This window comes from Fulvia fulva, chromosome 3, assembly GCF_020509005.1.
Source record: "Fulvia fulva chromosome 3, complete sequence".
Lineage (NCBI taxonomy): Eukaryota > Fungi > Ascomycota > Dothideomycetes > Mycosphaerellales > Mycosphaerellaceae > Fulvia > Fulvia fulva.
Genome location: NC_063014.1, coordinates 5778601 through 5802552, shown reverse-complemented (window position 1 = coordinate 5802552; position 23952 = coordinate 5778601). Strand labels below are relative to the sequence as shown.

At 54.0% G+C, this 23952-nt stretch overlaps 12 protein-coding genes across 12 annotated transcripts; 8 read left to right on the top strand and 4 right to left on the bottom strand.

The window, feature by feature from the left end:
* Positions 1–309: 309 nt before the first annotated feature.
* On the bottom strand, positions 310–1615 carry CLAFUR5_08697 (4-hydroxyphenylpyruvate dioxygenase; the record flags this gene model as incomplete). Its single annotated transcript, XM_047907845.1, has 2 exons — positions 310–1429; positions 1476–1615. 2 exons carry the CDS (start codon positions 1613–1615, stop codon positions 310–312), a joined length of 1260 nt encoding a protein of 419 aa, XP_047759719.1.
* Positions 1616–2017: 402 nt separating this feature from the next.
* CLAFUR5_08696 (uncharacterized protein) lies at positions 2018–2770 on the top strand (the record flags this gene model as incomplete). The annotated part of the gene is made up of 1 exon (XM_047907844.1): positions 2018–2770. The coding sequence occupies one exon, from the start codon at positions 2018–2020 to the stop codon at positions 2768–2770; it is 753 nt and encodes a 250-aa protein (XP_047759260.1).
* A 128-nt stretch (positions 2771–2898) lies between these two features.
* CLAFUR5_08695 (Mitochondrial import inner membrane translocase subunit tim21) lies at positions 2899–3624 on the bottom strand (the record flags this gene model as incomplete). Its single annotated transcript, XM_047907843.1, has 1 exon — positions 2899–3624. One exon carries the CDS (start codon positions 3622–3624, stop codon positions 2899–2901), a length of 726 nt encoding a protein of 241 aa, XP_047759721.1.
* Positions 3625–3819: 195 nt separating this feature from the next.
* Positions 3820–5434, top strand: CLAFUR5_08694 (uncharacterized protein; the record flags this gene model as incomplete). Its single annotated transcript, XM_047907842.1, has 2 exons — positions 3820–3995; positions 4045–5434. The coding sequence occupies 2 exons, from the start codon at positions 3820–3822 to the stop codon at positions 5432–5434; spliced, it is 1566 nt and encodes a 521-aa protein (XP_047760040.1).
* Positions 5435–8318: 2884 nt separating this feature from the next.
* On the top strand, positions 8319–9653 carry CLAFUR5_08693 (uncharacterized protein; the record flags this gene model as incomplete). The annotated part of the gene is made up of 5 exons (XM_047907841.1): positions 8319–8412; positions 8594–8756; positions 8883–9027; positions 9080–9251; positions 9304–9653. 5 exons carry the CDS (start codon positions 8319–8321, stop codon positions 9651–9653), a joined length of 924 nt encoding a protein of 307 aa, XP_047759715.1.
* Positions 9654–10489: 836 nt separating this feature from the next.
* On the top strand, positions 10490–11186 carry CLAFUR5_08692 (uncharacterized protein; the record flags this gene model as incomplete). Its single annotated transcript, XM_047907840.1, has 2 exons — positions 10490–10701; positions 10757–11186. The coding sequence occupies 2 exons, from the start codon at positions 10490–10492 to the stop codon at positions 11184–11186; spliced, it is 642 nt and encodes a 213-aa protein (XP_047760038.1).
* A 208-nt stretch (positions 11187–11394) lies between these two features.
* On the top strand, positions 11395–12243 carry CLAFUR5_08691 (uncharacterized protein; the record flags this gene model as incomplete). The annotated part of the gene is made up of 1 exon (XM_047907839.1): positions 11395–12243. The coding sequence occupies one exon, from the start codon at positions 11395–11397 to the stop codon at positions 12241–12243; it is 849 nt and encodes a 282-aa protein (XP_047759717.1).
* A 987-nt stretch (positions 12244–13230) lies between these two features.
* CLAFUR5_08690 (Galactose-1-phosphate uridylyltransferase) lies at positions 13231–14549 on the top strand (the record flags this gene model as incomplete). Its single annotated transcript, XM_047907838.1, has 4 exons — positions 13231–13395; positions 13457–13592; positions 13644–14279; positions 14329–14549. The coding sequence occupies 4 exons, from the start codon at positions 13231–13233 to the stop codon at positions 14547–14549; spliced, it is 1158 nt and encodes a 385-aa protein (XP_047759718.1).
* Positions 14550–15144: 595 nt separating this feature from the next.
* Positions 15145–17218, top strand: CLAFUR5_08689 (Transcriptional activator of proteases prtT; the record flags this gene model as incomplete). The annotated part of the gene is made up of 2 exons (XM_047907837.1): positions 15145–15205; positions 15333–17218. 2 exons carry the CDS (start codon positions 15145–15147, stop codon positions 17216–17218), a joined length of 1947 nt encoding a protein of 648 aa, XP_047759172.1.
* A 433-nt stretch (positions 17219–17651) lies between these two features.
* CLAFUR5_08688 (2-amino-1-hydroxyethylphosphonate dioxygenase (glycine-forming)) lies at positions 17652–18370 on the bottom strand (the record flags this gene model as incomplete). Its single annotated transcript, XM_047907836.1, has 3 exons — positions 17652–17807; positions 17867–18213; positions 18256–18370. 3 exons carry the CDS (start codon positions 18368–18370, stop codon positions 17652–17654), a joined length of 618 nt encoding a protein of 205 aa, XP_047759767.1.
* Positions 18371–18487: 117 nt separating this feature from the next.
* Positions 18488–19178, top strand: CLAFUR5_08687 (Dioxygenase lolE1; the record flags this gene model as incomplete). Its single annotated transcript, XM_047907835.1, has 3 exons — positions 18488–18736; positions 18870–19029; positions 19084–19178. The coding sequence occupies 3 exons, from the start codon at positions 18488–18490 to the stop codon at positions 19176–19178; spliced, it is 504 nt and encodes a 167-aa protein (XP_047759175.1).
* Positions 19179–20390: 1212 nt separating this feature from the next.
* On the bottom strand, positions 20391–22423 carry CLAFUR5_08686 (uncharacterized protein; the record flags this gene model as incomplete). The annotated part of the gene is made up of 2 exons (XM_047907834.1): positions 20391–22148; positions 22244–22423. The coding sequence occupies 2 exons, from the start codon at positions 22421–22423 to the stop codon at positions 20391–20393; spliced, it is 1938 nt and encodes a 645-aa protein (XP_047759174.1).
* Between the last annotated feature and the right edge of the window lie 1529 nt (positions 22424–23952).

The window sequence follows — 23952 nt, the reverse complement described above, 5'->3', positions numbered from 1 at the left end:
GCTGGCCAGAAGGAGTTGGCATTGAAGATCGTGTTTGCGGGTGGATCCTCGGCACGAAATCCGGTCCCGAATGTGGCCCATGCGATGTCCACGGTACATGCAGTCGAGAATGAGGGTGAACATTGACGTGAATATCGTATGGAACTCTATGGCCGAGACTGTTGGATACAGCAAGGTAAAACATACTGCACACCAACACCGAAATACCCACAACACCCTACCATGTAGCAACTCCATCCCGCCATGACAACCGAAATGCTTTTCACACACAGTCACTCCCTGCTCATGCCATCTCACGCCTCCAACGACCTACAAATTCCCCCTCAACTCCTGCTCCCTCTCAATCGCCTCAAACAAACTCTTGAAGTTCCCGGCTCCAAACCCATCAAAATTGTTCCTCTGAATGATCTCCAGGAAAACCGTCGGCCGGTCCATCAACGGCTTCGTGAACAGCTGAAGCAAATACCCTCCTTCGTCGAAATCAATCAGAATATTCAATCTCTGGATTGTCTCAAAGGACTCATTCAGCTTCCCACCCGCCTGCTTCAGCCTCATCCTCATACTCTCATAATACGTCTCCGGCACTGATATGAACTCCACGCCTCTTGCTTTGAGATTCGTAACAGCCTCGATAATGTTCGGTGTTCGCAGCGCAATATGCTGAACGCCAGGGCCATTGTAAAAGTCAACGTATTCCTCAATTTGCGATTTCTTCTTACCCGTGGCGGGCTCGTTGATGGGCATCTTGACGACGTCGTTGGCAGAGGACATTACTACTGATTTGAGAGCGGAGAAATCTGTGCAGATGTCCTTGTCGTCCACGCTCCAGAAACGGTGAAAGCCGAGACAGCGTTCGTAGAAGGAGCAGGCTTCGTCCATTTCGTCCCAGTCTTGGTTGCCGACGCAGTGGTCGATGGCTTCGAGGTTGATTGGTGGGAGGTATGCGTTGACGGGGTCTTTTATTGTGGAGGCGCGGTAGCCGGGAAGGAAGGCGCCAGTGTAAGTTGTGCGGGTGATGAAGGTGTGTGTTGTGTCCCCGTAGGTTCGTATTGATGCGGAAAGGACATCACCGTCGTCTGAGGAGTCAAGATGGGGAGGGAGGACTGATTCGGCGCCATTGTTCATGGCGTTTTCGTAGACGGCGTGAACATCATCGACCTCGAACGCTACATCTTTCACACCATCGCCATGTTTGTCCAGGTGGTCGTAAATCTGGTTCAGGAGTCCTTGCTCTTGTGGTGGAGCTTCTTTGAGGGTCTGCCGAGTTGACGATCGGATAGGGGATGTGAAGACGAAACGGACACCGTTGTTCTGTACGACGTGACTCGCAATGAATCGGGATCCAGTTTCCAGACCTCTGTGCGCTACAGGCTCGAAGCCTAGTCGTGTTGTGTAATACTGTGCAACTTGCTTCGCATTGCCAACCCACCTGGAGAGTTAGCGGCAGTATGGCGCGGTGAGAAGATAAGTCTTACCAGGTAACGTGATCATAGCCTCTGTATTCAACTTGCCGACTGGGAGCTTGTACTGAATGTGCAGAGTACGAGCTGTCAGAGTCGTATAGTGGCGTTGTTCTGCCTGTGTCGGTTGTGACGATCAATGCCCCTGGTGCCATCTTGATTGTGAATGGTGAAGCTTGTGATTGAGAAGTGGTTGTTTGACGATACTGAAGAAAGGGAGAAATCGACTCCTGATAACACTTGCATTCTTACATCTTACATCGGACGTCGGCATAGTCGGTGATGACCGCGAGGACAGTCGTCGTTGCTCGCTTTGTCCGTCTGATCTGGCAGACTTATTGAGCCGGGGTCACGTGCGGCGGAAAGCACAGGCAAGCTGGAGATCTGCCGAGACGAAGCGCTCGGCTCAGCAACTAAGCCGCGCTCACATGGCTTTGTCTGCAGGAGTGGCCGAGAATGCATGAATGCCGGAATGATGCAAAAATGTTGATGTAGACGAGCAGTCCGACTCTGACTGTGACATGACCATCCATCATACGTTGTCCACTTCCACAATCATGCAATCGAAGACATTATCGAAAGCCGACTCGAAAGTCCTAGAACAGGTTTTCGACCCAGAAAGTGGTCCTGCAAAGGCAGAGGTCCTAGTCAACCCCGACCTGCCAATTGATCGTCACATATCAGACCACGACCTTCTTGCACAGCTCAAATCGCGCGAGAAAGAGGCGATATCATTCATCGAGCAGTGCGAAGCTTCGGGGCGTGCACACCAAAACAAAGATGCGGCATATCTCGCAGCGCTGGCCATACTGGATGACCTGATCAACAGTCACCCAGACTATGCGTCGGCACGCAATAATCGAGCGCAGCTCCGAAGATGGCGTTTCGGTGATCGCAACACATTGTGCCAGAGAAAGGCATGCTTCAACAACAGCCGAAGGGCGGGCGCCACAGCTGCCGTTGCGGACCTCAAGTCAGCAATCACGCTTGCTTCGCCAGATAGACCGCAGGATGCTGTCTCTCCAACCCAAGGCCGGTTGCTCGCTCAAGCACACACTCAGTTGGGCGCGATCTACTACGCGGCTTTCAAAGACCTGGAGGAGGATCCCGACATGGAGGTGGCAGAGCTGGAAAGCGCCGTGTGGACCAAGGACAAATTTGAAGAAGAGGCTTCGAGGCTGTTCTACCTTGGCGGATTGTATGGCAACGAGGTGGCGAAAGCACTAGCTGTGCACACCAATCCTCATGCGAAGCTCTGTGGTAGCATCGTGAAAGAAGCCATGCGCAAGGAGCTGTCTGGTGCTGCATAATGGTTGGGGAGAAAGTATCGAAAGTGCAATAGACTCTGATGCTCGCATGCGATAATGCGCCGCCGGAGCTGTTGTTGGTCGAGATGTTGTCGTCCTCTAGATTGGCCGGGGTTCATAGTATATCGACATCATCGATTCCAGTTCACGCCGAACATCTTCCCTGCCTTCTGTTTCCCGAGCTTCCACGAGTTCGCATCTTCCAAGTAGTATCTCTGCTGTCCTGGCACGTCCAGCGCAAGCATCTCGTACTGGAAATCCCCTCCGTCCTTTCTCGTCATATGCAGGTTCACCGTACCCTTCGCAACTGGACCTTCCACGTAGAAGTGCATATGCAAATGCTCGACTCCCGCCCTATCCGTCTCAAAGCGGCTAGCGATCGTTCTGTTGCGCGCCCATCGGCTCCAACTTGGCTCTCCGTAAGCACTGATCTCTCTCTTGCTGTGGCTGCCTTCTCCAGCCAGCAGTTCGCGGCACTTCGGATCGGATCTTACACGGTCGGCTGCGCTGTTGAAGTATGCCGTCTTGCTGTCTGGCGAGAAGACCTCCAAGTACAGGACGGTAGCAATGCCTCCAGTCAGCACCACGCCCAGCGCGACCAAGCCGAAGTTGAAGGTCTGTTGCGTTGCTCGTGCAGCCTTTTCGCCCGTCGAGAGATTCTCCCACGGCACCCTGCCGGTATCATTGATCACTGTCACTGCCTTCCTCTTGCTGGCCGCGGAGCTGTTCGGTAGTGATGAAGTCGTGGCATGGCGGAGTTGTGAGTGGTCCAGGGCTGGTATGCTGAATCCTGTGTGTAGGCCATATAGTGACGCTGCAGGTCTCGCGAGAGAAGCTTTCACCACGCGCTCGAGCATATTGTCGGCTGTAAGTGAATGTGTCGCGTGAGAGAAGAAGCAGAACCCGGTGTTGGAGCAGAACGGCAGCTCGGGAGCTTGTGCACCAAGTGGGGCCATTGACAAGCCATATTCTAAAATGTTTCGGGTAGTGGGCCTCAACGACAACAACATCACCTCAACCCTAGACAAGCAACGACATGCCCGGCTGCCAGCATGGCACCTACCGAGCTGAACACGCTCCTGAATGCCCTACGTGACCGAGACATTGGCCTTGGCGAGGACGATGTGGCGTGGGCATTCGAGGACAAGACAGCCAAGGAAAGCGCCTCTGCTTGGGTCAATGAATATCTGCAGTCGTCGACTTTGCTTACAAAGGATGAGTTGGCCTAGTATGTCGTTGTCATGTGCTTCAGGTACCACGACTAATTAATCCAATAGTGATCAAGAGCACGAAGGCAAACATATTAAACCACAGCCGGACACCGGACGGCCTGTCTCTGACGCAGAGTATGAAGCAGCTATCGCTGCCCTCCAGGCCAGCACAACAGCTATCGATAAACAGTGCGAGATCCTCGAGTCTCAGAAGCGTGTACTTGAAGAAATCAAAGCTCGTAATGCCGTCTCTGGAAACACGGCCTCTGTTCAGGAGACCAGACAGAAGAAAATCGGCCGCCAGCGAGCACAGCTCGACTTCGACGTGGATGAACTAGCCCAAGCTCTTCAAGCAAACGTCCGGTCTTCGCTGAAGCAAGGCGACGTAGCCACTGCTGGACTGCCTTCTTCGGTGGAGCGACTGTTCGAGAAGGACGACCGCCTTCTGGACGGCCTACAGAAACTACTACCTAAATTGACAGACAACGACCAGGACGAAGACGGCGCAACCGAAGTGGAGTATTTGTGCTCGACTTTGGCTGCTTTATCTGTGCAGGAGATCCATGCTCGTCTGGACAAGGCGTATCGGGATTGTGTCTCGGATCACGGACACTTGCAGGATGGTTCTGGTGATGCAGAACTCTCCGCTCAACAGTTGAAGCAGCGCAAGAACCTCCGAATTGAGCTCGAAGAACTAAGTGGTGAAGTCGACGGCTTGGTGGGTATCGTGGTAGATCACCAGTATCGTAAGCCACTCAAAGACGGCATGCTCTCGTCACTCGCCAGCGCTCAGGCACAGAAGTCCAAATGGTCCGAGTACACCATCTCGGCCCTGGCATACTTGACAGCTCGGCTGGATGCACTCGCTGATCATGTGGAACAAGTTCATGCTCAAGGAAGTGCATTACGAGCCGTCTCTGGCGCACTGAGCGATACACTCGCCACTCCAGAGACAAACTCTGGCGCATCTCAAAAGAACATTTCACCCACACTGTCTACGCCCACCGCAAAGGGCCTTAAACCGCTACGCCTGGTGCAAGCCAACCTCTCGGAATCCCAGGATCCTGCCGTACCTTTCCTGCGATATCATGAGATCCGTTTCCAGGACGGGGGCAGTGAGGACAAGCTTCTGAACGTGTTGACCTCGACAGCTCGCGATCGAAGGCAGCGACTCGACCATCTGGCAAAGTCTACAGAAGAGACTATCTCCACCGCCATGACGAAGTCACTCTCGCAGCCAGATGCGGATGTGCAAGACATTCTGGGCGCGATTTATGCACAATCTCGTTATGGCACGACTCACCTCGTCGACGATAGCTCACAGGCCCAACTGGACGGGCTCGAGCATAAAACACAGACGCTCGGCGATGAGATGCGTGAGGTCGATGTTGACGCAATCGCTAATGCTGTCAAGCTCAAGCAAAGAGATGCTGTGCGGAAGCTGGTCGACAAGTAGGGATTTGCCAGTCACCAGCTATGGGCCTGCATAGTGACAGGGAGCTCTCTGTTGATTACATACCCCTTGTGCAGCCTTATTGCCGCGCTCTATTCGCCTGGCGTCCGGCTCGGAACACTGTCGCAGATTCTTTCAAGCTGCAGCAGTCTCCAGCCGATCCGATCGTCCAACAGGAGCGAACTCGAAGTGGATGAAATTGCCCACCCGTGCGCTGAGATGAGCAATTTCGGCACAACGTTACGACGTAATGGCTGTGTGTGCTCAACACTAGCATAAGAAGTACATGAGACTTATCGATGCCCACAAAGGCCAGCGAGCAATGGGTACACAGTATATTCACACACAAGCGCTGGACCTCAAGACGGCGAGCATCCAAAGGAGGTGTTTCACCGGCAATTCCGTTTCCTCTCGCGGTGCCCGAATATGGAAATGCAGGACAGCTTCCAACACCACGACAGCTACAGTGCCTGCGTCGCGGGCAGCACTGCTACATCGGATGTACTGGAGCTTCGGCAAGTACATCCTGCAGCTGCAATCGACAATGGAGCACGCGAGCAACAGCTGTTCAGCGAGGAAGTGCACCTGCATAATTGAAGCGTTCTATGTTGCCGTTACCAAGAATCTGCTAGCTTCACCTCCAAATGGTGGTACGGTACTTGTTGGCGGCTGCTTTCGAACTGTCGAGGCTTATTGCAACGTTGGTTGCACTAGCGAGTCTATGGTATCAAAGGGTTCTGGTTCGAGCAGTTGTGTACGCTGGCTCTGAGCGGCCTCTACTCGTTCCTCATCATCATTCTCTACGGAAAATTGCATGCCGAGAGCTCGTAGGCATGTTGAGCGGCGGAACCATCGCATACCAAGGTACCTGCGCTCTGAGGCGTACCTGCGATGAAGTGTGGTTGTCCTTCAGCGATTCAAACCTATGGTATGAGACAATGCCTTAGCTAATACTGACGCTCCAGCGGAAGGCGTTCAGCCTCAAGCGCCTCGCATTCCCGTGTTATTTCAAATTACTGCTATACATCCTCACCGACTGGATCAATCGCACGCTAACGGTGTCAATCCTTCCTTCCGGACCTCTCTCTTTTGACCGCCAGCACGCCAACTCCAGTGCAAAAGGCGAGCCCACGCAGGGTCGGCGCTGCAGGCAACTCGCGCGACAGCAGCAGACTGTCTCATCGACCGAGTCATCCAAGGTCACGAGAAGCAATTCGGAGAACTCCCGGTCGACAACGCCGCCAGCCACCCCATCACGCCGCCAGGTGACGTCTTTCTCATATCCGAGCCAATACCGTGTTTGCCGCGTGCGACCCGTCTACGATCATTGGCCTTTCGTAATTGATTGGTAGTCCACGATCTCGCTTTGACGATCTCTGATCATGCACGCCGAGACGGGCCCTGGCCGCTATGCATAACGGATGTGTATAGGGCGACAGCAAAACAAACATGCAACACCACTGCTTTGTGCGCACAGGCATGTGTCATTGGGGAAGGCGTACGCTCTTCTTTCGCTTCAGATAGAGTCGTAGCGTTCCAGCCAGGGCATCCATGGCGGCCAAGCAAAGCTTTCGTGCATCATCGACGGGTCTTGTCAGGACCAGGGCCGTGATCCTGTGCTCGTGATCGCCTCCCTCGCCACAAGCTTCGCCGCACCCCAGCAATCGCCGCACCCCAGTGACTTTTTATCACCAACACCACCAATATTGCTCATATCAACTTGATTCTTTTCCCAATGTGTTCGCAGCTATCTGTTTCCACATTCTGCATACTCATATCGCGTAAAAACACGTTGTGTTGCCGAGAGGTTGGTGTTGACGCTTCGGCATGGGATTTTGGTGAGAGCCCCACCAAAGCTTCATGCGCCCGTGTCGAGATTCACGCGTTTCTTGCTTTCTCACCACCTCACCACATACAACAACACACCATGGAGCCCACTAAAGTGCCCACAGGCTCTCAAATTCTGTATTCGCGATGCTATTCTGAGCAATTTGAGCTACATATCGTGTATTTTGAGCGTGTGTGGCAATTGATACAAGCCAGCAACACCATGTGTCGGAACGCGAGAATCCGAGCTGGGGTGCGGCGATTGCTGGGGTGCGGCGAAGCTTGTGGCGCCTCCAGACTGCTGGAACGTGCCTTCCCCAGCTGTCCCCGCAAAGATCGACACGACCGCCATCCGCTAACCGTACACGATCTAGCGAGACAAACAGCTCTTGTCTCCGGTCGACCGTGAGTAAAGGCGTTGTTGTGCAACAGCACGGCTGCTGGACTGTTGCCATTCGTCGAGGGGAGCTCGCCCGCTGCGCAGTCAAGTCCGACGTCGCGCACTTGTTCTCCAGTAAGCGAATGCTGTGCCCGCGCAACACAAGGTCTGGAGAGATTGGAAGCGGTGCACAGTCGTCGATGTCAAGTGCCATTGACAGGATCCGCACATGATGGTCGGCCTCCCAGCCATCCGGAGCGCCGCTGGTCCTGGTCTAACTCCAAAGACACAGCGGCAGCTACCCAACCGCAATAACGTTTGCGGAGAGCATCAGTCCTGTTGTGGATAGCTCTTTGGGAGCTGTACGCGGAGTGGACAAGGCGTCAAACGACGCGTTACGAGTGAGAGCTGTCTGGCTGTTTGCCGTTCGATGATTGCGATGGCGCCGCTGTTCTTCCTCTCTTTGGGTGCTGGGCCAAAGCGTGAGTGCATCTGTAGACTGTCCTAGGTTGTAAACCTTCCGACACACATGCGGAGCGGCGATCTGTGCGCGCAGAAACAATAAGATAGCTCCCTCGCCCTTGTCTCTGGGCCTGCTCTCCCATCGCTTGACTGCTGCATCGTGTCGCCGGCCGAATCAATCCGTCACTGACCAGCGAAGACCTCGACAACTCCTTCAAGATGTCGGACACATACAACGCGACGCAGAACAATGCCAACCTGACTGCCCCAGGTGCTCAGGGCAACGGCCCTCTCGAGAAGGACTACGGCAATGGTGAATTCCACCCTGCTCCAGGCTCTCGAAGCTTTCCAACGTCTCACAGAAGTGATGATATCCATCATCACACGACATCTTGCATGGCGCAAGATGGCGTTGTGCGACTTTTGATGGAATTGTACATGATGCGAGATGCGAGATGCGAGATGCGAAGGTCGAGACTGATGATCGATCCTAGGATATCACCTCGATAACAACATGGACGCAGACACCGCATTGAGGAAGATCCAGACTTCTGGCTCGATCTCCATCAGCCCAGAGCTCTTCGAGAAGATCTACCTGTCTCCACAGAACAAGGTCGCCGGTGATCTCAGGAAGACGTTCGGTAACCCAACGCCACTGTAAGTTTTGTTGGCCTCTTAACGCGAGCGCGTTGTTTGAGCCAGCTGTTCAGTCCGTGCGCGGCGAGCGGCAGCGATTGCAGCGGCGTTGTCTGCATTGAGCATCAGTACTGACATTTTTGATAGGTGCCTTGTCGGTTTCTTGCTGTGCCTCTCTCCTCTCTCCTGTGACTTGATGGGATGGAGAGGCGCTGGAGGCAACGGTGCTGCTAGCACTGGCGTCTTCTTCTTCTTCGGTGGTCTCCTCATGATCTTGGGTGCGGTCGGCGAGGTAAGCAACGGTCGCGACAGCGGCAACGACCATTTGACTGACATCCTACCAGTTCATCCTCGGAAACACCTTCCCATTCGTTGTCTTCGCCTCCTTCGGTGCTTTCTGGCTCTCGTTCGCCGCAACCCTCCAGCCATTCTACAACGCATACGGCGCATACGTGACCGAGCCAGGCGCGCCAGTTGCTTCAGGTCTTGAGACCCGTGGCTTCAACGCATCCTTCGGTAAGCAGTGCTGAAATCGCGACTCTGATTTCCACACCTAACCGATGTATAGCCTTCTTCCTGGTCTTCATGGGAGTGCTCTGCTTCCTCTACATGATCCTCGCCCTCCGCACGAACTTGATCTTCTTCTTGATCTTCTTGCTCCTCGTCCCATCGTTCAGTCTCCTCGCCGCCGCATTCTGGTCTCTCGCCGACGACCCAGTGGCCCGCGCTTCCGAGGCACAGACATACGTTATCACTGCGGGTGCTCTGACCTTCGTCATCGACATGCTCGGCTGGTACATCTTCTTCGCCATTCTGTTGGCATCGCTCGACTTCCCATTCCAGCTTCCAGTCGTTGACCTTTCGAGGTTCGTCAAGGGTGCGTCGTATAAGAAGAAGAGAGAGGAGTACTCTGCTTAGATGCAGTGCAATGCTTGGATATGAATATGATACTTGAATGAGATACCGACTACCTAATCGACGAAATGAAATTGCCTCTTTAAAACGACGTGTGGTGTTGGTCAAGTCGACTCGGCTGTGGCGACTCTTCTCATTTTGTTCAATGCTCTCGTGAGATTGCTGACAGCCGTCTCACTCCGTGCTTACGATCAGTAACCAACACATTTCTTCCACCGACATGGTCATTTTGATGGTCATCGGACGTCTGTACTACGTTCAACTATTTCGCGCGATGTTCACGCCGTCGCCTGCACCCCTGTCGCTTGGTCGGTGCACGAGAACCAAGAACCTGGCTCTCAGTATGAATGTCACCTTCCTTCCTTCCTCCTCAAACATCACACGACTTGCTTCGTCGCACACACTGCTACGATGTGCTATCAAATGCCATCTCCATGCGATGTTTCCTCCACCGAGCAGAGCTCTCGGATCCAGGAAAATACACGTGGGAGAGCTATTGTCTTGCCCCGCGTGATTGACTGACCTTTACATGTTCTAGAGCTTCGTAATGCTCGTTCTGCTTGCCCCTCTTGGCTGGAAGTCTCGATGACAATTAGCAGTGGATACAATGCTTTACCTTACCCGCGGATGTTGGGGAGCTGTTCGTCCATCTCAGACCCCACTTCAAGCTCTGGACGTAATGCCCTGGAGGACCGCAATGGCTTCGCTATCGGACCTTGTGAAAGATGAGAACGCGGCTACAGTATAGCATGGGAGTGAGGTAAAATTATATTTCGGTTCATTCTGACATTGTCTCTTTCTGTCTGTTCTTGTGGTGTTAAGAGCAGCGACCACACGACATGGGTATCAAACTCCACTTCCTCCAAGCATCTCGCTGCATTCGCACAGCATGGCAACTGGACGAGCTCGGCCTGGACTATGAAGTCAACTTCTCACCACGCGTGAACAATGCAGCACCAGCGGAATTCAAGAAGCAGGCAGGTGGCCTTGGGAAGTTCCCAACGTTAGAGGACGATGGGGAGATGATCTACGAGAGTGGGAACATTTGCGAGTAAGCACGAGCCCATGTGGTGAGAGTCGATTAACTTGGCACTGATTGCCTACAGATACCTCTGCGACAAATACGACAAGCAGCACAAACTCATTCCAGCCCCGGGCGACGCACAACGCCACAAAATCCTGCAATGGGTCCACGCCGCAGAAGGAACATACATGGTCCACGGCCTCGCAATCCTCTACGCGAAATGGTTCCAACAGGGCGGTGATGTTGAGGCCACGGTCGAGCGCTTAGGCAAGAATGTTCAGAAAGACATGGACTACCTCGAGTCAGCGCTCGGAGAGAGTAAGGGGAAGTTCCTGTTCGGTGATGAGCCCACGGCTGCGGATATCATGATGCACTTCTCGGCTGCCTTCATTCTGGCTAGAGAGCTGGGGATGAAGGGGAAGTCGTGGCCGAAGATTAATGAGTGGCTAAAGAACTGTGAGGCGAGGCAGGCGTATAAGAAGTCTGTGCAGCATACGGGGCATAAGTTGTAGATGTGTATTAGCGTGAATTAATACTGACATAGAGTTAACAACGAGCTTTCGTTGGAGACTATGTTTCAGCTTTCAATTGTCAGCAGACAAATTCCCGGATCTTTCGATCTCGACGATCTTGACCCGACACCTTTATCAGCAGAGGTCTCTCCTGCCTCTACTACTGATCCAGCAGCGAGAATCACCAAATCACAGCAGCGTACAAAACATGGCGACACTAAAGACAGCCAATGACGTCTTCGCCATCCGCGAAATCCTCGAGCAGGTTCTCTCATACATGGATGCGCAGGAGCTTCTCACGGTGCAAAGAATCAGCAAGGTCTTCAAGACGACTTTTGAATCCTCCTCACACCTCCAGCAGCTCGCCTTCCTCAAACCAACCAACGATGAGGCCAAGCACCTAAACCTCAGACGCTATCTGAACGGCTTCATCCTCAAGAAAGTCCACCGCGGAGGTTTCTTCACCAGCGGAGGGGACACATCTCCACTGCTACCACACTGGAGGATCCGACGCCTGGATCTGACCATGCCATTTTCTGATCCACGTCAGCAGACGATAGGGGTGGAATTTGACCACTACAGACCTAGAGACTTTCAAGTCCCAGATAAGCGGGTTTTCAACAGTGGCTCGTGGCGGCGGATGAGGTTCGCGGATCCTGGAGTTAGAGTGCGGCTTCGTGCTACGACTTGTTATCATAGCGCTGACATGAAGCAATGTGCTACTCTCGTTAAGACACTAAGGGACGATGCTACTTTGGGGGATGTGGTGGATTGGCTTGATGAGTGGGTGAGGGAGAGCGCTACGAGGAAGAACTGTGTGTTCGGAGGCGGCGTGGTGACATGGGACCGCCGGCCACGTAGGTCAAAACCATATGATTTTGACCCGAGCGAGTGGGATTCGGATTCGGACGGCTCAGATTCGGATTCGGATTCGGATGATTCAGATGATTCAGACTCAGGCGATTCCAATCGAGACGATTCCGATTCAGATGACTCCAATTCGAACAACTCCGATCCAGATGATTCGGATTTCGATAATTCAAATATCGCTATCTAAGCTGAGAGTTCATCGGGGAGGCTTTGGTGGAAGGGGCGTGGCCCAGCTGTCGAGGGTAATGTATGGCAGAGATCGCATGAAGAGCAGTCTGATAGTCTACCCTGCTGGACGGACGTCGAATGGCCCATGTGCCATGTGGAAGGGGCTCTGTCGCCGTGATATGTCCGGTTAGCCAGATATGGGATGCCGCTGCATGGCTCCTGGTTACACAACAGTCGCGACGGTATGCAGTTTCCTCTCGTTCACGGTCACACTCTTTTACTCTCCAGCATTATCTCCTCCCCTACTGCTATATGATCTTTTTCAACACTTGACTGCCTTCGTTGAGCCTGTCAGTCTCACAGTCACACATCAGCCAGCATTGAAATCATGGAGATCAGGCGTCAACGACCATGGCCTGATCAGCATCGCTGGCGACATGAAAGCACCACTACAGCAGCAGACAAGGGACAAGATATGCAATCCCGATGCGAAGGAGAAAGAGCTGCGATAAGACGGGCGAAATATCGGTCGGGTCATGCACCGTAGTGTTGGCAGTTGCGACCACATGCTCGGGATGTGGACAACCGATGAATGTCACCTTCCTCCAATCACTGACACCACATTGACCGCATTGTGCTCGTGTCGGCAAAGATAGCTGCTACTTCACACCCAAACTCTCCTCAGGACACTCCTCTCGGGCACATCCACCTCGGGCACGCCGCGATTCTGGCGGGAAAGCAGAAAGCAAGCAGAACAGAGTCCACTCAACCAACACTCGCGCCAGCACCCACCGAGCAGTGATATATACTTGCTGCACCACCACCGATGCGACCTTAGCGCGTGTCAGATAGCAAGCTGTAGTACGGATAAATAGCTCAGCTTGTCAGTACCTCTTATCCTCCTACTCTCTCACTTGAAGCCATGCACCAGATCATGCAACGCTCTGCCAACGACTATCCTGACACTGCTCCCAGGACCGCTTCAGCTACCAGGTCAGACTCACCCATGGGCTCCACCATGCCCGACAACATCCTCGACGACATCTCGCACCGACGATACAACGCTCTACGAGGCTCTTGGGTGCTAGTATCTCCGCATCGGACGAAGAGACCATGGCAAGGCCAGCAAGAGGAGTCGAGCGAGAACACACTGCCGAATTATGATCCTTCAGTACGTCGCGCAACGCTGGAGGGGTGATCAAGACATGACAGAGAGCTGATGGGCGTAGTAGTGTTATCTATGTCCTGGCAACAAGCGAGCACAAGGCGATTCGAATCCAAAGTACGACAGCACATTCGTCTTTGTGAACGACTATTCGGCTGTGAAAGAGCAACAAGCAGAGTATATCCCACCAAAGGAAGATGGCAGTAAGCGAAAGCATCGATACGGACGCATAGACTTGTTCTGACAATAAACAGCTCTGGCATCACGATTACTTAAGGCAGAGAGTACGACTGGCAAATGCTATGTCATTACCTTCTCTCCAGCACACAACCTCACACTGGCCGACATGCCGCCTCAAGATATCCTGCTAGTGATACAGACATGGACCAAGATCTACACCTCACATCTGGACCCACGATCGCCGTTGTACAAAGCTGCGCAAACGAACGGTCTGCAGAACGGCGAAGTGACCGACGAGGCAAGACAGCAATTCCGGTACATGCAGATCTTCGAGAACAAGGGCAGCGCAATGGGATGCTCGAATCCACATCCTCATGGCCAAGTCTGGACAACAACGTCATTACCCGAAGAGCCTAGCTTGGAGCTCCAGAACCTCAAACAATATCGTCACGAGCATAGCGGGGCGCATCTGCTGGTTGACTATGCGAAGTTGGAGAGCGAGGCTGGCGAGCGAACAGTGTTTGAGAACAGCAGCTTTTGGGCAGGTTGTCCCTGGTGGGCGACATGGCCGTTCGAGATCATGGTCATTGCTAAGCAACACAAGCGGGCTCTTGTGGACTTCAATGAGAACGAAAATAACGACTTGGCCGAGGTGATGTCCGAGGTGACAAGACGATATGACAATCTATTTGAGACGAGCTTCCCCTACAGTAAGTCTCGCAATGGCTCACGTAATGTAGCCAGGCTAACCATTCACAGGCATGGGACTGCATCAAGCGCCGCTTACAGGCACCGACGAGGAAATCGAAGCGTCACACTTCCACATTCACTTCTACCCGCCTCTTCTCCGAAGCGCCACAGTGCGCAAGTTCCTGGTGGGATACGAGATGATGGCAGAGCCACAACGTGATATCACCCCAGAGCAAGCAGCGAAGCGACTACGAGATTGCGGTGGCGAGCTGTACAGGAAGAAGTTGTGATTGAGCAAAGTAAGCGGGTTGCATGCATTTGGGCGGAGTTTTGATTGGGAAACTGGCACATGGCCTAGAAGTGGGGCGCAGGCCCATACACGAGGAGTATCACGAGGTCCAGTAGATGACGAGCATGAGGGAAATGCCATCAACATGGAAAAGAGAGCATTCATCGTCTACAAGCAACGTGTCTCAAGTTGAGGGAATGACAGTGAGCATGGCCGGCTTTGTTCGGAAGCCACGCGCCAGATCCAACCTTTCACCACCTCCGACCTCGTCGCACACTGTATTCGTCTGCGCCGCCATTGACGTGATGGTGTATGGAACATGGCGAATACTCTTCCGGGCATTGCTAGGCGACGCGAACCGTGAACCGTGGTGGTGGCAGGGATGTTGCCGCGGGCACGCTAGCTGTTGCACTTCACCTCAAGTTTTAAGCCTCCAACGGCAGGATCGGGATGTGCATGGAACTTCTCGTTATGCACAGATATCATTGATCATCACTTTCGAGCTCACAGCTGCATTTGTATGGATAACGACACGTCATGTTAAAGCGACACGTCGAGTTGAGGTGAAAGCCGCCCACCCGCGTCGCCGAGCGAGCATGGAAGGCTCGCCCGCCGACTCAGCCGCTGTTTTGGCGTTGAGGGAAACATTCGGTGATCGTACGTAAGGACAAAGGGAACAAGACATCGTCTGTCTAACAGATGCGCGCTGAATTCTCAGCTCAGTGGCGTCTATCAAGACGCTGCCACGTGGTGTTCGAGTATGGCTAATGACCCTTCTGTCCAGGCAAACCACCAGACATCACCCGCAAAATCACCGCCTGCGTAGCATGTCGCAAACAAAAGATCAAATGCCACATGGGCCCCCACGGGCAACCGCCCTGCACGCGCTGCAAGAAGCGCGGCCTCTCATGCACCGTCAACAAAAGCCTGCAAATGATTCTGGAAAGTGACGCGAGCTGGAAGCACATTGTCGATCGCAAGATTCGAATCTTGGAAACGGCACTCGGCAAAGTGGCGAATCATCTTGCGCTGCCGGATGTTATTGATGAGGCTATTGAGCAGGATGAAGAGAATGGAGAGGATGGGGATCTGGTGCAGGGTGCGTCGTTGGTGCCTACGCCGCCGGTGATGAGGGCGGGCACTGCGACGCAGATTTCACCACAGGCGGAGAAGCATACGCCGTTGAAATTTGAGGTTGTCATGGATCCGGACTCGGGACCTGCGGCGATTCCGGGGAGTGTGGTGTCGCCTATTGCGATCCCCGGGCTGGAGACGAATAGAGCTGATCAGGATATTATCACGAGGGGAGTGATTAGTCTGGAAGCGGCGCAGAGGTATCTGGACGTTTATCAAAACCGTCTAGATCACTTCCTCTATCGTATTATTGGCGATAGGAGGGACATGGTGGAGGTCCGGACCGCATCCCCTCTATTACTTGCGGCTATATGTGCTGTGGGCGCGCTACATTTGGCTACATCGGACTTTGAGAAGTGCTATCAGGAGTTTGCTTCCATAGCAGCTTCCCAAACCTTTTCCCGGCGCAACACAGTGGACGACATCCGAGGCCTCTGCGTTGCGGCTTTCTGGCTTAGTGGGATCTCATGGACGTGCGTCGGCGCAGCTGTCCGTATAGCCACAGAGATACAGCTACATCGAAGTATCTTCCAAGCTCTGAAGGGTGACAGGACACACTATCAGCGCACACGACTATACTACTTGGTTTTCGTGTGCGATCATCACTTCTCTGTGGCGTATGGAAGACCACCAATGACAAGGAGAGACGATGCGATCCGGGCATGCATGCAATTTCTGGAGACCGAGAACGCTGTCGAAGATGATCAGCGACTGATATCGCAAGTCCAGTTCTGGTCGGTAGGATCTGACATTTACGAAACGTTCGGCATCGATGTGGAGCGGCCACTTGATTCGAGCATGATCGAACCACTGCGGCGATTCAGCATCTCGCTCGACTCGATTCGCAACGAGTGGACCAGACGATTCCGACTTAACGAGTATGTTGGCGACTATCCCAGGAAAGGTGTTGGCCTCCACTACCATTTTGCCAAGCTCTACTTGTTCTCCATGGCGTTCCGGGGGATTGGCAAGCCTGGATTCAAAGCTCCAGATGTCGCCCTTGACATTGATGAAAGCGCAAACACTGCTGTACTATCAGCCACAGCCATCCTGCGAGCTGTCAACGATGACGAAGAGATTCAAGGATTCCTCAACGGCTTACCATCATACTTCGACCTGATGATCGCCTTCGCCGTAGTGTTCGTCCTGAAGGTAGCGACAAAGTACGCGGCGTCCGTCCGAGTCGACACGAGCGAGATCCGCAGTCTTGTTGAAGAGCTTGTCGTCGTCCTCAAGAGGATCACGTCCAACATGCATCCCCGGCATTTGCTCGTCAGCGTTGCCAAAGGTGCCGAGAATCTGCTTGAACGATGCTGCCCGCAAGAAGTCCACGGTCCAGTCCCGTCGAACGCTCATGTGACCATGAATGAGCCCAACTTCGACCAGAACCTGTTCGATATGTCGGTGGATGACTGGAATGGGACGTCGTTCAACAACTTCTTCATGCATGAGTTTGACTTTCTCACTAATCAGGGCCAGATGAATGGGTTCCAGCAGCCTGATGTTAATTGGGCTAATATGCAGCAGATGCAATGAGTGAGACTGTGCTTAATTAGCCGGTTTAGCGTTGGGTTCTCTATTATCGTTATTGCATGTCAACATGAGGCTGTCAGGCTCGTAGCCGCGGGGCTTTATGTCTGTGGTTGGTGTGGCCACATTATCGCGACACGGGCACTATCAAGCAGTCAGCAGCCTATCCATAACAGCGACAAATACATAGAGATGCTTCACGAAAAGGCTCCTGATTCACAGCTTACCTGCTCCCAGCAGTCCCACCCCATCACCTCCTCCCCACCGCCAGCCACGACCTAACCAACGACCTCACAGCCAGCCCCCCAAACTCCTCAAGCCCCGACGTAACCGTCTCCGGATCCTTCGCCAAATCATCAAACCTCCTAACCAACAACTTCTCCTCCCATAATGGATCCCTCCTCGCCTCTAGAACTTCCCCAGCCGTGAAGGATCCACCCTAGAATTTCAACGTCGTCTTGGAACTTGGGCTTAAACCAGCATAGTAAGCCTGATCAATGGCGGCGAGGTACCGCTTCGCTATGACGCGAGAGCCGATGAGGTGGCATGTTTTGGCGCTGAAGGTGAGGGGGCGGAGGTAGGGTTCGCCGACGATCTGGGAGCGGGTCAGCGAGATGTCGCCGGTCGAAGGGAGGCGACGCTGGAGATACGGACTTCATGACTTGCTTTGCCGACGTACGTCCCCTCGTGGTCGACCATGGAGTCCATTTTCTCGCCTGCGGGGATGAAGCGGCTGATGTCGTGGAGGAGGGCGCCTAGGATTGTGTCGTCGTCGCAGCCGGCGTGCTGGGCTAGGGTTGCTGCTTGGAGGGAGGGCTGGAGTTGGGAGTTGGGTTCGCCTAGGTAGTCGCTGGTGCCTTGGTTTGTGATGAAGGTGAAGAGGTCGGTTACGGTCTTTTTAGCTTCTGCTTCGATAGTCGGTGGTGGTGACTGGATCGCCGTGATGGGCGAGGAGTCCTCTGCTGGTGGACATGTTGGAACGGCGTGCGAAGTGTATCGACCTGAAGTAGGAGAGGGAGATAGAGTTCAAGACTCTGACCTACTCCAGATCGTCCACAACTTCCATATCCTATCGACGGAGAGAATGCCGCATGTCGTGCAGTCACAAGTTGACATGAGGTTCCAAGTATATGCAACATCGGCTTTCCCACCGACCATGACTCAGGCGATCACTTCCCCAGATATCGACCTCCATCGGACAGGTACCCGGTGCCTCCAGATCGGGTTGTGGTTACAGTAGCAGGGGAGATAAAACTTGTATGCACGATCGTGTGGATGCAATGGGCTTCTCCACAGCTCAGCGAGAACCGCCCAACCGACCGCCAAGAGCCCTGCCCCATCACCACCACTACCACCGCCATGACCAACCTCATTCTGACCGACGAGCAGATAGCTCACTTCGACACCCAAGGCTACCTGATCCTACCTTGCCAGTCACACAACCTCGTATCCCCACCCCTCCTCCAGAAATGGACAAACGAAGTCCGCAATCTTCCTCGCGAGCACGGGAAATGGATGCCATATGTGAGTGTGAACGGTAGAACGCATCGACTCCTTGAGCCATGCCAGCTCAATCTCATTCCTGCCGCTCCGCACTAGATGTTGGGCAACATTCCTGCGTGGCGTGTCAGTAACGCTGATCTCCTCCCGCGGCCAGGACGAACTCACCGCCTCGGGAGAACGCCAACTAATGCGCACCGACAACTTCGTCGACTACCACCCCTCTTTCTCCTCCCTCCTGCACGGCCCCGCCCTCGCCTCCATCCTCAAACAACTCACACGCTCCGACATGCTCCTCTTCAAAGACATAATCAACTGTAAGTCCCATCCCACCCCTATCCCCATCACCATCAACGTATCTCTAATCACAGGCAACCGATACACTGCTACCTCTTTCATCTCGGACAAACTCCCCAACGGCAACGATTTCACCCCCACCTCAACGCCCCAGCCTACAACCACATAACCCCACCCCCACCCCCCTCAAGCTCAAGACCTCACACACAACCGCCACCCTCACCATCAATCCCGCAACCCCGCTCAACAGCTACATCGAACCCGTGCCCGGCTCGCACCTCACGTCCGTCGCACCCTCCAATAGCAGCGGCGGCGCAGTCCATCCATCCCTCCTGAGAGAGCTCCCATACCTGAATCCCCGTAGAACTAGCAGCCGGGGACTTGTTAATCTTCGGCTCGCACCTTGCGCATAGATCCCAGAAGAGTGGGACGCAGAAGCCGCGGGCGAGTGTGTATGCGACGTATGATAGGAGTGGGGATGGGGACGGGGGTGGGATTTGAGGGAGAGGTTTCCGGCGGATCATGGTGAGTTTTGCGTTCTTCCTTCGGTGTTGTGTTCTGTCCTTGATGGGGGCTTGGGGGTGGGATCCCTGCTGATTTTGTTGTTGTTGTAGAGAGGATTCCTGGCAAAGATTATGGTGCGGGTGTGGCGCGGTATGCGTTCGCTGCGCCGTTTACGAAGATTGAGGAGGCGAGGGGGTCGGCGCAGCCAGTGTAGATGGTCAGGGGTCGTATCTGGAGATGAGAGTTGCCACGTTGGCCCATTCCTGCGTACTCAACCTTCTCAGCATTTTCCACTGCACTTCCTTGTGCTTAAGTCCAGCACCTTCACAACCCATATCATCACCCAAGACCGGAGCTGAGATGAAAACCGCCCGGGAAGGTAGGCCAGGGTATCAAAAACAATTTCACCTCATCTCTCGCTAGCTCACAAATAGATACTGGATATCATAACATCCCGCCTGCATCGCCCAGCGAACATTTCCACCACAACCTCCAACCACCACCGCGATAAGCCACCAATAGCTAAATTCCATAAACATTGCCGAAAAAAGAATAAATGGCTATCAAAACAATCCCACAGATCTGCATCCCGCTCATTGCCTTTTGCCAACGCCAAAACATGATATTCGCGCCCGTCATCGCCATAGCGCCACCCACTTCCAAAGCAAGCCATATCTCCAGCTTCGCAAAGCTAAACAACTCAGTCATTTCGCCATATCCCATCATTCGCCATGAGCTCCATAGTCGTCATAAAAAGCCGGCGTACCCAAGATTCCAAGAAGAAAAAGATGATCTGCTCTCAAGGCCGCTGCAGGCAATCCAATACTGCCTTTGTGGGGGTATCTCAGTTCGCCAAAAGCAGCAATGGTGACTTCCTTCAAACATTGGCAGCTCTCACCGCCAGCGTGAGTTTCTCATTTCGTTCGACAGCAATGTCGAGATCTTCGTCACCTTCGAGGCGGTAGTATTCTCCGTCTTTCTCGTCCCGATACTCTATATCAAGAGCTTCGTCATTTTGGTCTTGACCTTTGTATTCCAATCTTCTACGTTCCACGATCTTTCGGTATAGCTCATCGTGGGTGAATTGTCCTCGCGGTGGCATTCGGATGACAACACATGTGTCCCGGTCAAACCATGCCTTCACTTTCACAGGCTGAGCATTGCTCGCTGGTGGTTGCCTTTGAGCAGGCATACCTGCAGCATTTGGCGGCGATTGTGATGTGAAGCTGGCGCTCGCTTGAGATGGTTGCGGACGGTGGCCGAACTGCCCGTTCGAGCTTTGTGACTGGTTGTATTGATGGGAAGGCGCAGACTGATACGAGCCATGTGATGAGGGCGGTGGAGGTGGTCCCCGTGGCTGACCAGGCTGCTGGAACGGCGTCGTGTTGTACGAATTCTGCGATGCTGCTGAGTGCCTATCTTTCGCAACCATCGGCCTTGCGTGCTCGTTCAGATCTACTGCGCTTGGGTCCACTTCGTAATCACCCTCGCGCGGTGCGAAGAAGTTCCTGACAAGTGAAGACGTTACGATATGCTGTGGCAACCTCAGCAAATCCCGCAAATATTCGTCCAGGTTGGCCCTTCGTCCTTCGCTAATGTTATCTGTCACGAATTTTACAGGTCCAGGCATGTATGGCAGTGTCCGCGGCTTTCCAGGAACTTGGCCAGCCTCTTCCGGAAAGATGTTTATAAGATTAATCTGCAGCTCGTAAAAGTCCTCGTAGATGCGAGACAGATCCCAGTGTGCACCGTTGGTGAGTCTGCACTCCACGACGAAGTGGAACTTCTCGTCCGCAAAGATGTAGCGCGGCACGGATGCTCGCACTGGCGCAAAGAGATTCTGCTGCTGCTGGGTTTGGTATGAGTTACTGGCTCCTCTCTGGTGACCCGCTCCGTTCTGATGTCCGTTTTGCAAGCTCATCCGGTCCATTCCTTGTGCCATGCTGCCCATGGTGGTTCCTGAAACAGTGCCCAACGGTATACTCGTGTTTTTGTACTCGGCCGCCATCTTCTTCCACTCTTCAACTTTTGGTATGCCGGCTTTTTGCACCGCGTCCACCGGATCTTCGACCGACTTACCCGTGGTCATGTCCCGTATCTCGACGAAGGACACCGGGATCAAGCCAGGGCCGCCAAGTCTGGTTATCGGCTTCGCGACGAACCATTCTGGATTCGACTGCGCAATGACTATAATCGCCTCGCCCTCCTTCGCGTCCAGCTCGTCTGGTCGCTCGGCGTGGAAGTCAAACGCGACAATGCCATAGATGCCTCCAGGCGCCCGGCTTATGGACGCCGTCGGTCTATGGGTAGGTCCTGGTCTCATGGGCACAGAAGCCGCACCGCTCGTGCGCGGCGCAGATGTGACGTTGGGCGGTGTCGATCCCTCTGCGTAACCACTATCATGCGTGGTGCTTGTTATCGATTTGCTCGAGTCGCCGCTGTCGCGCACCGTCTTGCCCACGTTTTCAAAGTACTTGACAGGCACCAGCCCGCGCTCGTTCCGCAAGGGATTGCAGGCTTCGTACCAATCGGGATCGGATTCGCGCGCTACTACGTGCAGGAAGTCGCCGGCGGAGAAGGAGAGGTACATGTCAGAGTCAGCGGGCGCGACATAGTCGTATATGGCTTTTATGACCTGTTGGGAACGACCCTGTTAGCGGCGTGATCGTCGGGCCGGCGCATTCTCGCATTCTCGCATTCTCGCTCTCGCGTGCGAGGGTGCATGCATACCTTCTTTGGGGCCTCAATGGCAATGGCGTCCTTTTGCGGTATCGAGACTTGGACGGGCTTGGCGGAGTCGTGCTTGTCGCTCTTCATGGAGCGGCGGAACTTTGCGAGCGTCAGCATGCTCCCGGCCTTGCCCACGTTGTGCTGCGAGTGCGCGTCGCTCGTGCTGCCACGGACCTTCATGATGACTGTGGGCGCGCCGGCCGTGCGGCCTTTCTATGCTACCCGCACGTGGTATGTGGCGTGCGCGCACGAACAAAGGAAGTCGCTGTCCGGTGGCGTTGCTTCCACGTGTGAAAGACGCAGCGTGGGCGCGTGAAAGAAGAGTATAGAGAGAGTCTCCGCAGCTCTGGCCGGGTTGGGCGCTGTCACCGCGGTCAGGGATCACGGCGGGCGGGCGTGTTGGTGGCTGCGCTCGATCGAGATTCGAAGAAGTGGCTATCGCGCCGCACGCGCTCTGCTCGTTATACAACGTGGTCGTCTGTGGTCCGTCGTGATATCGTCGTGGCTGCAACGTGCATGTGTGAAAGATGTCGGGTGCAACGTTGCCTGGAAGCCTTCCTTCACAGCAATGTCGCCGTCCTGCTCTCCACCCCTCCACCCAGTCCGACACCAAACAAGAAGCAACGCCTTGGCGGATGAGGCTTAGTTTCTAGCGGTGCTATGGCCGATGCCGAGACACAGGACCATGTCCTGGAACGATCGTCCGGCTCTTTGTCTGATCGTGCTTGGGGTATTCACGTTGCGTCGCTGCTGACCGAACGTCAACCTGCAGCGTGGTTGCCCGTGGGATCTGCGAAGCCAAAAGCAGAAGGAGGAGTAAGTTACAATAGTGTCCCTGAGTCGTAAGGTACGGCAGAAGAAGAAAAGAGAAAAAAGTCTACAGTAGTGCAGTAGTCCGTCTAGTGACACCCAAGCAAAGCACTACCAACACACTCCACATGATGTTCCCGCAGCTGGACTCGACGTGCAGCAACGGCTGCAGGCCAAGGATGCCGAGTGGAGAGGCATCCGACATCAAGCAAGCAATTGGCTGCATGACCGCGACCACGCCTGCCACCTACATCGCAACATGATTCGCTCCCCATCACGAAAATACAATCTTTTCATGGTAGATCACTGGCCCATCGCCGTTCTCGTAAACGTTACACCCATCAAAGCGGTTCCCGGAACTCCTGGAACTCCTGGGAACTCCGCCTGCCTAGGTACAGTATGTACGCAAGATGCGCCTCAATATATCGCAGAAACCCTGTCAATGCATTAGATCCAGGTCGCCAAGTGGATACACATCCCTCGTGGCTCCAGGCCGATGGCGCGATATACGATGGTCGGGGCTGAAACCCATCAAGCATCGACGCACCCAGCGCCGTGTTTCAAGCCCGTCAGGTACAGAGCTTCCGAGTGGAAGCTGCGAACTTCAACGTGCCGTTCAGCGCCACATCACGAACCTGCAGAAACTGTTCCTGAACGAGTGACCACGAGGGGGCATTGTTACACAAACACGATCGAGAAGATTGCGTGGCAAATGATCGAACTGCTTCGTGACTGGCGAGAACACGACGTGTAACATTCGTGTGACAGCTCTTCGAATTGGTAAGATTGGCAATGTCGGACCTCTGTAGAACGCGCACTTGCGTAGATGTATAGCTGTGGTAAACAATGCAAACCCATCGAAACCATGTACACCTTCCCAGTGAGATCGTCCTTGATAT